The 14669-nt window shown below is 36.8% G+C and overlaps 1 protein-coding gene across 4 annotated transcripts in view; it reads left to right on the forward strand.

The window, feature by feature from the left end:
• Window positions 1-14669, forward strand: part of ARFGAP3 (ARF GTPase activating protein 3) — an 80267-nt gene that overhangs the window by 26252 nt on the left and 39346 nt on the right. For 3 of the 4 annotated variants that reach the window (XM_084632380.1, XM_084632379.1, XM_084632377.1), the window contains exons 6-10: window positions 501-582; window positions 1957-2016; window positions 2252-2296; window positions 5001-5047; window positions 6143-6288. In XM_084632380.1, the coding sequence (XP_084488506.1) occupies window positions 501-582; window positions 1957-2016; window positions 2252-2296; window positions 5001-5047; window positions 6143-6288 (380 nt within the window). The remainder of the gene's footprint in view (window positions 1-500; window positions 583-1956; window positions 2017-2251; window positions 2297-5000; window positions 5048-6142; window positions 6289-14669) is intronic. The other variant, XM_084632378.1, reaches the window with a different exon arrangement.

Consider the following 14669-nt stretch of genomic DNA (forward strand, 5'->3'; position numbering starts at 1 on the left):
AGCTTTTCTGTAGCATATAATCTTGGTCAAAATGGAATAACCAGTGTGGAATAACGACAGATGTACTGTAAAATATAATAAAACAATTATACCCTAATCTTTAAGTGCTGAGCACCCTCACCTCCCCCCCCATCCCTTTGAAATAAATGGGAGATTGCAGATGCCCAGCACCTTACGGAAAAATCAGGCCATTAGTGTTTATCTTCATTAGAAGCAGCTGTTTCTGGTAAATTTAATTGCTCCCCTATGTGGCTTGCATATTATGGTTGTACCTATTTAACAAAAAAAAAACCAATTACTAATTGAGGGCAATTTTTTAAACAAAAACTGTAGCGACGATATGAGAAATCAAATCCAACAGTTACCCCAAAATGTGTCGTACTGAAAGTGCTAAGATCAGTCACTGCCTTACTTAGTCAATGCAGATACTATTTGTATTTTACTTAATGCATTTTATTTTCTGTACATTTTTATTTAGTAACTTCCTTTTCCTCTTGCAGGTGAGTAGCACAGAATGGGCATCATCGGAGCCAGTTTTTCAAAAGGAGGATTCTTCAGAAATCATTCCAGAATCTAATGAAGGTATGGTTCATCCTCCATTAACAATAAACTAAGTTTACCTCTGTGTTGATTTTAGTTTCTAATGCTACTTATTATAACAGTAACAGCTACTCACCATGTAATTGTGTTCTGCTGGAAATAATTTAAGAAGCCTTTGGGTAGGTAGGGAACACTGTGTAGAGGGGTCATGCTGTGCTGTACAGGACTGTACAGTGTTAGAGGCACTTAAATTTAATTTGAAACTCCTTGGGCCAGATTTTACTCTTTGATCCATTAGACTTGGTCAGGTTGGGAATTACTGAAATCATAATGTAAGTCTTACACCAGAAAGTCATTTTAATAATGTATTTAAACATTTAAAGATATTTTATTATGAGTTAGCAGTTCATAGGCTACTAGTAGATTAAAATTTGATGTTGCTAGGATACTCGAGGGCTTCTTATCATAAATCAAGTAGCAGATTAATTGTCTAAGATTTTATTTTTATTTTACTTCACATTTGTTAAGTGAAATATATGGATAGATTTTTTTTTTCCAGTATAGTTTTGTATGTGGATTCACAAAACTATTCTGCTTATGTAAATAAAAAGTATATTGATTTTTGTTCTGTACCATTACAAATCTGAATTCTGTATTTTAAGAATGCAGACAATGACCTGAAACTCAGCCAGAGACTTAAGCACTATTTATATTGAGAACTAAACCTTGTTTGCAGAACTGGCTTTAAATATGATTTAGAAGTGGCTCAGGCTAACTCAGTTTGTCTGGTCTATGTGAACCAGCCATTACATTTTCTGTTTTCCTACTAAGAGCTGTAAACAGGGAAGGGATTGTTATGCCATGTCCTGCTGCCCAAGAAAAACATGTTAACTTGAACCAGTTTTAAATAGGTTTTAAAATCAAATCTGTTCAAATGCATTTTTCCTGATTGTATCATTCTGGTTTTCCCATATTTGGTTACATCCTTGCGATAACACACGTGAGCCAAAATTTTCAACCTCTGGTCCCTGGAATTTGCTAATTTTTACTTCTGTATCTTCCAAACATATTTCAGACTTCTAGTTTTCAGGTTTTGTAGTCCAAGACAGACACTGGAATTTTGAGCAGTTACAATCACATACAAATTATCTCAATATCACTAAAATGTCCCTTCTACCTGCTGTTTTGTGAGTCACTGGTAATGTTACTACAGGAGAAATGTAAATTTACCTGCGCATCAAGCACTATCATGGCTCTGTGCAAATACAGAAAATTGCAGGGAAATGAAGGGAGAACCAGGTTTAAGAATGTGGGCAGGGAAGTTACCTTAAAAAAAATCTTTTCTGAATACACGAGCTGTTCAAAACATCCTAATAAACATACTTCTCTTGTTCTCAATTTTTTTTACATTTTTAGGTGAACCAGACCACGGCCCAAGTGTTGATTGCCTTAGTGTCTCACCAAAAGCTGCATTAGGTAATGGCCCTAAACAGACAGATGAACAATATATTTTATTCCAGTACATGTTGTTAAAGAAAACGTTGGGTTGGGAAGAAATGTGCGAGTCTTATTTTAATATTTATGCACATGGGCTACTGAAACAGATTAACTTGTAATATAACATGTTAATACAGCTGTTTCTGTTAAACAATGTATGACACTTAAAAAGTGATTTTTACTCAGTGCTTTTTGTTTTTATTTCTCATTTTAGCCGAGTTGCTGAATTTAAATGCTGCAGGCATCGCACCTAACAAAGGTGATCATTAATGTTTTAGACCTCCTGTTGGGCTGCTTCAGGTTCCACACTTAAGCACACAGGTGGAATAGAGCATTGTACTGTGATTCATGGCCTGCTATTTACATTAAGCAAACACACGTTTCACTAATAGGCTTGTCTGTCTGTCTTGAACATAATTTTTGCTCTCTTTCCAGCAATAATTTTTAGTTTAAAATAATTTTCTAATTTATTGCAGAAAAAGTAATATACATTTTTATCAAGTAGAGTTCATAATTTAAGCAACATTGCAGAGCTGTATCTTACAGCATAAATGAAATAGTTGTAGGGTAATTACTTGAGGTAAACATAAGAAATTCCGTTTTTCAGAAATGGAAGAAAATATTCTCAAATATATTATAGTTTTTATGATGATTTTAGTATGTCATTATAAAAATGATGGTATTCACATAGGGGAAAGTGTCTGTCCCTTCATACTGAGTGAAAATGGCATACTGATGTCAAGAGTAGAGCAATTATTATTATATAAAATTTTTAATACTATATTTACATGGCACTTCACAAGTATAAAGACATAGTCCTTGTACCAAGGAATTTAAAAGCTAAATAAGTCAGTAATAACAGAAAAGTTACTAGTTGAAATGGACCGTCTTGAAATGGAAAATTTCATTCAGTATATATTTACAGAAAACTTGTATTGCAGTAGAAAGCTATAGTACAAGAGCAAGTGACTCAAACAAATTCTAGCCCAAATCATTCCTCCTAGGTTCACCCATGGAGAGGACTCTGCATACACAGGTCTTTGTGTGTCGTCGTCCCCCATGTCTCTCTCCGCCCTCCCCCCCGACTCCCATCTCTCTCTCTATTAAAATCTCTCTGTATTTCCGGGGTGCATGTGGGGAGAAAGTGTATGCTGAGAAGGTTGGGGCTGGGGAAGAATGGGGCCCAACCAGAGGCATACACATTGTCCAGCCCCATGTAGCTTAGGCAAAAAAGATAATATAGACCATGCTACCAGGGAGAGAGAGAAGAGGATGCTGGAGGCTTGAGCTAGTGCGGAAGCACTAGGTTTTGTGTGGATGGATTGGCTCTTGTGGATCACTGAGTCTGCCTCGTTTACAGGAGTTGTTCCTGTGACTTATCCCCCCAGCAGAAACAATATTCTCTTCCCCCAACCCTGGAAGGGATGATCCAGGCTAGTATCTTTAAAGTTGGGTTTGTTTATGAATTGGAAATTAGTCTAGAGTATAGGAAAGGCAGATTCATCCTCCCATCCAAATATATCTGAGCGTCCTCATTATTGAGTGGTGCAGATTCTGCTGCAGATTTATACATAGAAAAATACTAGGCAAAAATAACTTCATTAAAAAAAATCTTCACAGCATTATTTGGAGCTGGAGATAGGTCTGTAGCTAATAAAACGTTGAAACAGCAACTATGTAATAAAACATGGCACACCTTCCAAAAGTTAAATCTTTTGGGTACGTATAACTGGAGCTAGAGAGATCATACCTGCACTTGTTCTGATTGAACTAGTGCACTAAAAATAGCAGCATAGCCACGGCTGCATGAGCAGCAGGACAGGCTAGCTGGTCCGAGTGCATACCTAGAGTTTCAGACATCTACACAAGCAGTAAATTACACCTCCAGCTCCAATGTCCTTACAGTAAATGCAAGTTATTATGAAGGTACTATTATTATACTGAGATTTGAAGTCTTTGGTCAAAGTGAGTTTCAGTTCGTACTTGGAAATTATTTGTTAGTACTTAGTTAAGTTTAAGGAAGAGTAGTATGCCTAGGGTACATGTTTTTCATATTTCAAGGAATATGTGCCACAGAATTAAAATAAATGCCTTTACATTTATATTGAACACTGAAAGACCACCTGTTGCCTATAATTCTCTGTCATGTAAGATGGCTTCCAATTAATTTAGAGCTTAAACAAATTTCACAGTGTACACAAACATTCATTGGAAATTCAGATTATTATAGTGAGAATAATCTGAAATTTCCTATTATGAAAGTTATATGCTTTGGCTTAATGTGTCAGTCACTGTGAAAGAGTACAAAATTTTCTTCACTGTTCTATTAAAGTCTTATGAACAAAAATCTACTTTTTAGGGATTTGATGGACGTTATGCAAAGTAACTTCACTTCATTTCCACACCTCAAAATTTAGTATTAACACTATGGTTGAAGTTTTCAAACCTTAGGTGCCTAAAGTTAGATTCCTAAATTGATATTTATGCACTTAAATAAAAACAGTTAAATGAGCACTCTAAAAAAGTAAGTTTAAAAAGGCGTTTAAATATAGATTATAAATCACCTAATTTTCAGAAAGGTTGAGCATCCACAAAACCTGGTGATGTCCACAGGAGTTATATATGTATGGCCACTGTTAGAGACAAGATACTGAACTAGGTGAACCTTGAGTCTGATCCGGTTTGACAAATCCTTTGCTCCTATTTAGGAGTCTGATTTTAGGCACCCAGGTTTGAAAATTTAACCATAAATTGTAAACACTTACAAACAGGAAAACAAGATACATCAAACATTAAAGTATAGTGATACAGCTAATTTCTTCATATAGAAACTGCAGTATTCTAAACCAGCAGAATGAACTGCAAAACTTATCATTCAAGACTTAAATTGTGGAAATATGCATCTGCAAGTATTGGATAAATGTAAAGTTATATGCCAAAGTAATGGTTGTTAATTTTTGCAGAGGGCACCTCCATTATAAAAAAGAAGCAAAATCAAGCGAAAAAGGGGGTAAGTTTGTAATTAATACATATTTTGGCCTATATCATTTTTTAGAATTTTAAAAGTATTTAAGCAGCAATACAGAATTTTTTTATCTAAGTGGTTTGTGCAATGACTGTTTTGTATCAGCAACAATATGCATCACTAAAACAAATAAGAAAATCTGAACTATGACAAAATATCCAACAACCTTATAAACAAAATGGTCTTCTAAACTCTTGTTCAGATGCATTTGTTTCAATGTTTACTAGTAGTAGTATTATAGGGTGGAGTACTTTATCATCTATAAGTCATTTTCTGATTGCATACTATAATACTGAGCACTTACTGAATCTGGATGTACATATGCAATTAACTGAATTCAGTAGACATTTCGTATACATACCCGAGAGCAGAATTTACTTTGTGTATGTATTTTATCATGTTCATGGTTTCAATTACATTTAACATTTGCCCCCAATCCTGCAAATCGCTGTATGCAAGTGCACCGCCATTGAAGCCAGTTAAGCTGTACTTTGGCTCATAGGTATATCTGCATTAAGTGAATTAGATGAGCAGGGCCTAAGACTTTTTATGACAGTACTTTTATGTTAAAAATAGCTTTACCTTCCCCCCCCCCCCCCAAAAAAAAAAAAAGCCTTCTGTCCTGTGTACTTCAGGGTTTTTTAATGGATACAGATAAATTTAATACAAAAACTAACAATGAAATGTTAAGGTTGAGAAATTAAATATATGAGAGCTAGGAAATTGCATGTAAGCTCCTATCCCAATAACAACTGAGTCTCCTTTATATTTTATGGTGTTCAGTATAGAATTTATCACAATAGTAACAAGGTCTGACAAACTGCAGGATGTTCACCAGGCTGTAATTGCTGTTTGGGAGACTAAATAAGTTCCTGAAAATCAAAGGGGGGCCGAGAGCAGCTTTTAGGAACATATTGTATGGTCTTCTCCACTCTGAATTTTTATTACTGATACCAGATTCTGTGGAATCAGGTACAGTACTTGATTCTTTTATCAAAAATATACTAAACCATAGGACAGTTAATATAGTTACCTATAGATATAAAGCCTTTCTTTTTTTTTTTTCTTTTTAAAATAAAGCTTGGTGCCAAAAAAGGTGGCTTGGGAGCCCAGAAGGTGAGCAGCAAGAGTTTTAATGAGATTGAAAAGCAAGCACAAGCTGTAGATAAAATGAAGGAACAGGAAGATCTACATGTCAGTAAGAGAACTGAGAGGGAAGAACCATTGTAAGTATGAATTACTTATGAAATACTTATACAAGATAAAACACAACAGTTACTTTGTTAGATTTATCTATTAACATTTTGAATAACACCAAGTACTATTTGGTGCAAATAAAGCTTCAGTTGATGTTTGTATTTTACTGAAATAACATAGCTTATATGAGTTGAAAAGTAACTTGCAGAAAGCTGTGTTTAAAAATAATACCAACAACATGAGAAACTTTTTTTGGCAATAGTGAAGAAATACAATGAAACACCATTTCCTGTTTCATCTTCTATTAAAAGCAAGGAATAGTTTGAGTACTGTTACCTGTACAAATCCATGATCGAGTGTGTCAGGCACATCCTATATCTTTATCAGAACCTTCTAAAATACTTTTGCCTGTGGGTTGCCTCATGTGTATTCCATAGGTAATGATCATTGAGACCCAAAGCTATATAAGGAGTTATGTACCCATCCTGTCCCTTGGTTCTTTCCAGTTGAAACCTCTGTAGCTTCTTCCTGCAGATTTCAGATGGCTATATGTTTTTCTTTCATTATTTCTAGTTTTATGGTCATTCTCAACAAAGTTAAATATATTTAGCAGTTGACTTGTATATTTAGCAGTAAACATGTACTGTTGCAAAATGAAGTCCTCCTTTTCCTGGAGCCAAGGGCGCCCTCCTTCAAAAACCCATTGGGAGTTCCCCAGGTTGTTTGTAGCCCATGGGGGTCATCCAGAATTCAAATTACCACTTACATAGGGCTTGTCTTTGCTGCAGTGTAGCCCAGGATATATCTCAAGTGTTATCCCTAACCCAGTTCCCATCCGCACATAGAAATCTCTAGCTCAAGTTTTTAGTGGTGCTTTAAACTCAGGCTTGCTGTCCCATCAGGGTATGTTTACACTGCAGCTAGAAACAAACCTCCCATTGTGGATAGATAGACAGGAACTACTATCTATCTATGGAGCTTGAGTTAGCACACTAAAAATAGCAGTATAATTGTTGTGGCTTGGGCTCTCAAGTCCACTTGACTCCTCGAGTCTGAGCTCGAGAGGCTAGCCCAAGTTGCTGCAGGAGCTGTGATGTCCACAGTGCTATTTTTAGTGTGCAGCTCACACCACTAGCATAGGTCTACCCTGGCCGGGGTGGATTTGATTTAAATCACTAGTCAGGAAGACTTGATTTAATCATGGATTTCTTCATAAAAGTGCATTCTTGTTGGATGTTATAACCTTGATACATATTCTTCACAACTCAGAGATAGATATAGATGTAGGTTTCAATTTTAGAAGGTACACACTATACATTTTTAAGTGATTTATTTTGAAAACTTTTCAGATTAGTTTTACAGCTATATCAGGAAAATGAATGATTTTTTTTGGTTATTTAATTTACCAAAGGTAATTGAAGCAGATATTTATGAAGTCATTGGGAGGTGAACTATCTCCAATTCAACAGGTTAATCATTAATATTTGAAGGATTTTCTTGTCATGCTGTATTAGGAGGAGAACATCACCAGACAGACATTTAAATTGTTTTATTTAACTAAAACAACGTTATGTATTCTGGATTTTTTTTTTTTCAACAGCAAACATAGAATATTTTAACAAAACAAGCATTTGAATTTAGTTAAACATTCAAGTTTTTTAAAATCAGGTTTGTTTTTGTTAAAATTGTTTAAGTAAAATAGTGAAATGAAATATATTTAAAAAAAAAATTAAATCGACAATGTCAGCCAGGTGAACATGAGAAACTTAAAATATTGGCTTCTGCAGTTAACTCAGTCACCTTCACCTTCATTTTCCTGTTTGTTCATAATCTGGAAAAGAAAAAAAGCTTTCCTGCTTTTTCAGGTCCCAAATGATTTCTCAGTTTGGAATAAATTAGAACAAAGGAAGAAAATATCTTTCTATACCGGCAAAAGACACTACTGCTGTTAAAAGTGAGATTATCACTTCAACAGTCTCTGAATCCAAGTGCTTAAGTGACTTTCACAAGTTCATTGGTGTGACTTTCTTTAAAACATCATCAACAAACATATTTCTTGAATGGTTCACCCTTAGCTCTGAAGTTTATTATAGTTGGCATTGTGGAGGGATGATTGCTGGATGTCCATGTCCTAGCCAACTCCTCTTCTTGAGCAGTTAAGGTTTGACCTTGGTACCGAGTATTGAGAATATTTGCAAGAAAATGAGCTGGAGATAGTGCTTGTCCCATTCGTTTTTTTTAATGCTTGTATTTTAAGATCTCACTCAGTTCCTTCCAAATTTCAACAGCGTCAGCAATAAAACAGCTATTTCTCTGCATTTTGTTCAAGGCTACAGAAATAGGCTTCAGGGTACTCGGCATGTGTTCAACATTTCTCTTTAGCACAGTGTTGAGAACTTTGTGAAAGTGCCATCTATTTTTTCACGATTTTGTTCACAAACTGTCATGCGGTTAGTCCAGTTCTTGATATAGTGCTCAAAACAGTTCACTACTGAGTTTCATGGCACATCTTGTGGGAGAGTTAGCTTGATTCCTCCCACTTTTTTCAGAGCAGCTGCTCCAAAGTGGTTGTTATGGAAGTATTTTGCAATTTCAACAACATTAGCCTTTATTTCTGGAACACTGAAGTCTTTGGCTAGGAGGTGCATCAAATGAGCACTGCAACCGTATGTTATTAGCTTGGGACTCTTCTAATTTTCTTTTTATCTTGGTTACATTTGCAACATTGCCTGTGACCAAGTTGCGTACTAGACATTTGAATTTTTTTTCACAGTTTGTTATAACCTTTTTCTTGTAAGTATTCTGCTGTGTGCATTTCCTGATGTATCAATTGTTTCTGTAAGGGAGACGTTCCCTTCTTCTGTTGTCACACAAGCACATCCAACAGGATCATTGTGGACATTGCTCCACCCATCAAGACTCAGGTTAACAATTTCACCGTCTAGACCTTTTGCACACTGCTCAATTTCTCTTTCATACACTTTATCCATACAATTTGCCTGTGACATCTGCTCTATTGTATGGACCGTATCCTGGTCTTAATGACTGAACCATGTTAATTAAGTGTGGGTTCTCAATCATATGGAAAGGAGAGTTTGTTGCATAAACAAACCGGGCAATTTTTTATCAATTACCTCTCTATGTAATCTGCTGGTTCTTATCACAAACTTATCTATGGCAGTTTCTGGATGATGGAGTTGTTTTTCTTTTTGCCAACGGTGATATGCTGTGGCTATGTGACATACATGATGTGACTGAAATACTATCATTGGCAGCTAACTCTGAAACTATAGAAAATGATGGTGATCTTGAAGGTGGATAGTCTTCAGAATCCCATGTGTTGAGGATGGATTCTCCTAAACAAAATAAGTCAATGCAGTTATTTAATTATTATTACCATACTGCTCATTTAGTATTACTCATTGCATTCACAGACACTCAGTACTACTTTAAAGGTGAAATTCTAAAAGGAAGTTCTGCCTGTTTCGGCTATTTATTTTTAATCACAACTGCATCTAAAGTGATAGTATATAGAATAACCACTATATTCTTTGGTCAAACATGAAAATTCAAGAATAGTCCAGAAGGAAGACAGGCAGTCCTTAAGAAAGAATTATGAAATAAAAAAGTTTACCAACCTGCAGATCTTGCGTGTTCAGACATGTTCCTTTCATCATCTTCAATGCAGCTTCCTCCTGAAAAGGAACACTTCTCATGATGATGTTTCATGGGTTGTTTTGGGCAACTGGGCCTTGCATTTCTTTGTTGCACTCTTTTCATTTTACGTGCATGCCTGTCTTACCCACAGGTAGAGGAACTTCATTAAAATAATGCCAAACTGGGTCTCTTTTATGGCCTGCTGCCATTATAGGTTTTCCCTTCTAGCAACAGAATGGTATGGTAGATCTCAAATCAATGAAGGCTACGCTCAGAAAGACCTCAAGACTTCTGGAATATTCTGCTCAAACAGGTTTCAGAGTAGCAGCCGTGTTAGTCTGTATTTGCAAAAAGAAAAGGAATACTTGTGGCACCTTAGAGACTAACAAATTTATTTGAGCATAAGCTTTCTTGAGCTACAGCTGCATCCAATGAAGTGAGCTGTAGCTCACGAAAGCTTATGCTCAAATAAATTTGTTAGTTTCTAAGGTGCCACAAGTACTCCTTTTTTTTTCTGCTCAGTTTCACTTTTGTTTCTACTGCCTGTCCCTCCCTTCTCACATTTCTCTCCAGACTTCTTCTCCTTGTCCAGAACTTTTCCGCCCCCAACAATCTTGTATTATTGAACTTTCTGAAACTTTGCACTTTTAGAGAGAGGTAAGGGATTGACTCTGTACACAAATTTGCAGAGGGACAATAGCGTTGAGGTCTGTTATTTCTTACCTTTATATACTGTCTGTCTATCAACACACACACACATTTTTGCTGTTATAACAAGCATGTTGTTTCTGGAGACACAAATCCACAGTTTGAGAACTGCAAAACTAAGCATCTCTGATAGTATCTTCTAGACCGGGGTGGGCAAACTTAACATCTGGGTGGGGAAATTGCATGCAGGACCATGAATGTAGGGCTGGGGTAGGGGATTGGAGTGTGGGAGGTGGTGTGGTGTGAAGGAAGGGGCTCAGGGTAGGGCAAGGGGTTGGGGTGGAAGAGGGGTGTGGAGTGCTGGAGGGGACTTAGGACGGGGTGCAGGGAAGGGTGTGGAGTGCAGGAGGGGGCTCAGGGCAGGGGATTGGGGTGCGGGGTTCAGGAGGGGTTTGGGCTGTGGGCTCCAGCCCGACGCCCCTTACCTGGAGCGGCTCCAGGGTGGCAGTGATGCGCAGCATTGCTAAAGCAGGCTTCCTGCCTGCCCTGGCCCTGTGCTGCTTCCGGAAGCAGCTGGCACAACATCCCTGTGGCCCCGGGTGGGGGCAGAGAGCTCCTTGTGCTGCCCTCACCTGCGGGTATCTCCCTCGAAGCTCCCATTGGCTACAGTTCCCCATTCCTGAACAACGGGAGCTGTAGGGGGGGCAGTGCCTGCAGGCGAGGACGGGCGTGCGGAGCCCTCTGCTCACTCCCTCCAGGGACTGCAGAGACGTGGTGCTGGCTGCTTCTGGAAATGGCGTGGGGCCAAAGCTGGCCTCAAGGTGTAGTTTGCCCACCCCTGTTTTAGACTGAGCACTGAGTCCAATTGTGTAGATAGAAAGATTAACCTAAATAATCTACGCAGAAGCCCCTGGAATCCCATAAAATTGGGTCCCTAATCCATGAACTATTGGAACTCATTTGCAAAACTTTTCTTAAACATTATATGAATATATTGTCTCATACTATAGAATTAGAATTTATAATCCCTTATTCCATAATGAGATATCTTTGAGCTATAATGTATCTTTATCTTTAGATAGGTTTTTTCCTCAAAAAGCATTTTGTCAAAAAAATCTGATTTAAATAAAAAATATCCAATTTTTTTTTTTAAAATCATTGATTTTTATCCATCCTGACCCTGGCTGGGAGGCTTACTACTGGCTGCAATATAAACATACCTTCAGAGGGTATTGGTTGTGAAGCTCATGTAATGCTGATGCTTGAGCTAGTAATGCATTGGGGATGCAGCTACAGGCTACAAGCTTGAGTTAGCACAACTTGTTAGATGCCAATCCAATCACTCGGTGTCGCTCAAGTATTATGCCACAGTGTGGCAGCTCTGACTTGAGCTTTGTTAACTTGAGTGTAATAATTTGAGCTAACCGTTTTAGTGAAGACAGACACACAGTGTTATCACTTTGTTTCCAAACTTATCATCATCTTGCACTGGATCTTCGCTCCCATGGGCTTTAGGGCACATTCTACTATCTTTAAGGCAACTACTGAATTTTGTCTCAGAAACATCCCTAGGATAGATAATAGAGCTGCTACCTGGTGCTCTGTCCATAACTAAGAAGCATGAATCTCTGTATATGTCTTCTAGTTTTGATAATGAATTTGGAAGACTCATTATATTTTTATTTAGTTATCTCTTCCTTAGGGCCAGTATTACTGCTTGCCAATCTCCAAGTGTGACTCTGTGAAGACGGTACTTAATGAAGGAAAACAGGCTACACATCTGTTAATGAGGTTCTTTAGATGATTGCCTTCACAGATCTGTAGGACCCATGCTGAGTTTCTACTTCTGTGGAGTCTAGGTAATGGAAGGATTGGAGGGACAGGGCTGAGGCTTTGGCCCAAAGAGCTTGAAACAGTGAGGAAGCATACATGTGACCCTCGTGGCCAGAACCCCCTAGAAACTTGTGGCAAAAAGTGTGGGGTGCACACACATGCCCCAAATATGTGGATCTTTGTAGGCAATCTTGTCTCACTCCAGTTATAGGCAAGTCTTCTGTTTTTTTTTCCTTAAAATGCTTACTCTTTGATTTGTAACCTCTAGGTGGCAGTGCATACAAAATTTAGAGAAGCATGAATATACTTTAACTCACATGGGGCTCCAAACAATATCTCTGCTGAGTTTAATTTAAAAATTTGGAAAAATTCAATAGGACTTCATAAAATAGCTACAATGTAAACATTGCTTTCAACTCACAAAAGTTTTGAGGAAAAACCTGTACTCTTTTTTAAATGTAGTGCATAATTTAAAACTCTTGTGTACAAGATTTCTAGGGTTTTAATCCTTTCTGTCCTTCTGCTCTTATTGCCCTTTGCAACAGAGTGGATAAGTGGACTTATTCAGAGCCATCAACATGCTGTTTATTTTAACCAGAAGCAGATCTGAAGGTTTGACGTTGCTAAAATATCCTTGATAAACTGTGCTCTTCAGCTCGGTCCTTAAAATCTTGGTTGGTTGGTCTTTTAAAAATTAAAGTCTAGTAGAAGTTTCAAATTGAACTTGGCACAACCAGTTTCAGTTGCCCTATAATAGAGCCTGCTGTAAATGGGGGAATTAATAAGAACTTAATATACTTGCCTGAAAGATATGCCCTGGTTTGAAGACACGTATTTTTCTTATTTTCTTGGTTTCATTAATGCTGTCACAGAGGTGTAACAGTAAGTCTTTATTTATAATTGCAAAAGTCAAAATGCATGTTTTTAAAAGTGAAAGTTTTCTCAGCATGTAAAAACATGCATGGCTTCAGAATGGATAATTCCAAGAAAAAGCTCCCTTCGGTTACGTTTACTTCTAATGCAGTTTTTTTATTTCTTTTGTTATATATCCATTTGCCTAACTATCATAACTGCTTTAATTTCTATTGACTGTTATTTATACACCTTTTTCATGTCTTCCATTATGGAACACTTTATTCAGTGAATTGTAGACTTAAAGGAGTACATGAAGGCTTAAGAAACTTGCTTTCCTTTATAGATCACCTTCAACTTAGTGATTTTTGGCCATTTTTTCAGATTTACTTTTGTGCATATTGACTTTTCTGGGATATATATGTCCATATACAGTTTTAAAAAGAGTTAAATTTAAATGTTAAAATGTTAAGGTAAGGTTGACTTTTTAGTTTTAGCTAATGTACGTGTGGAGAGAAAGTGACAGTAATCAAATGTTTAAGATGTTTTCTCTCTGAGAGATGTATGTAAATATCTCACTGTTAGAACTAGTAGGTTTTATATATTCATTGAGAAAATATACTTCAAAGATTTCATTCTGTAATTTTCTTGTCACAATCATAATTTTAAATGTAGTTTGACGTTTTCACTCTTTATTATTTGAAGAAATATATCCATCTGTGTAAGATTATAAGTCGTATAAAGATCAGACCTTTGCCCCTTTGTGTTTTTAGGTGATGCAGTATAACTGTATATTCAGGGATATGTACATTTATGCCTTAAAAATGTACATAGTAAGGAGTACACTATTACTGTAGCTAACCACATTGCCACAGGAATACAATTTCCCTGATGTACCTTAATAATTTTTAAGGGGGCCACTAATATGTTTTAAAAGTATTTTTGAATATGCATTTATTTTAAGTGTACCTGTGCTACAAGATTTTAAATGTTACCTTCGTGGCTGAGGCAAGATATTGCACACTTCTGCATTTTGGCACTCTTTAACAGCACTGTATTGCTTTAGGGAATGTCCTAATCAACTAATTATGGTTTATTTAAATCAGCAGTAAGGGGTTAAATTGAGTACATAACATGGAGTATTGTAATGGCTTGTCAGCATTCTTTAGCATCTGACTGGCTGGTATGCATTTATATTAAAAACCTCTTTGAAATTGAAAACACTTAATGTGCACGTACAGTATCTAACCCTCATGCTGAAATATCTGATTAAAACTTTGTAATTCATTTCCATTCTAAGATCTTCTGTGGAGGGTTTGTCTTAGTTGGTTTTTATTATAAACTTCTAAGCACTGGGATTTGAAACAGAGGCTGATCACATTCTTAACTGCTGATGGTATAACAGTACTTGCTATCCTGC

Source organism: Lepidochelys olivacea, assembly GCF_965140295.1.
Source record: "Lepidochelys olivacea isolate rLepOli2 genome assembly, chromosome: 1".
In the NCBI taxonomy this organism is placed as follows: domain Eukaryota; kingdom Metazoa; phylum Chordata; order Testudines; family Cheloniidae; genus Lepidochelys; species Lepidochelys olivacea.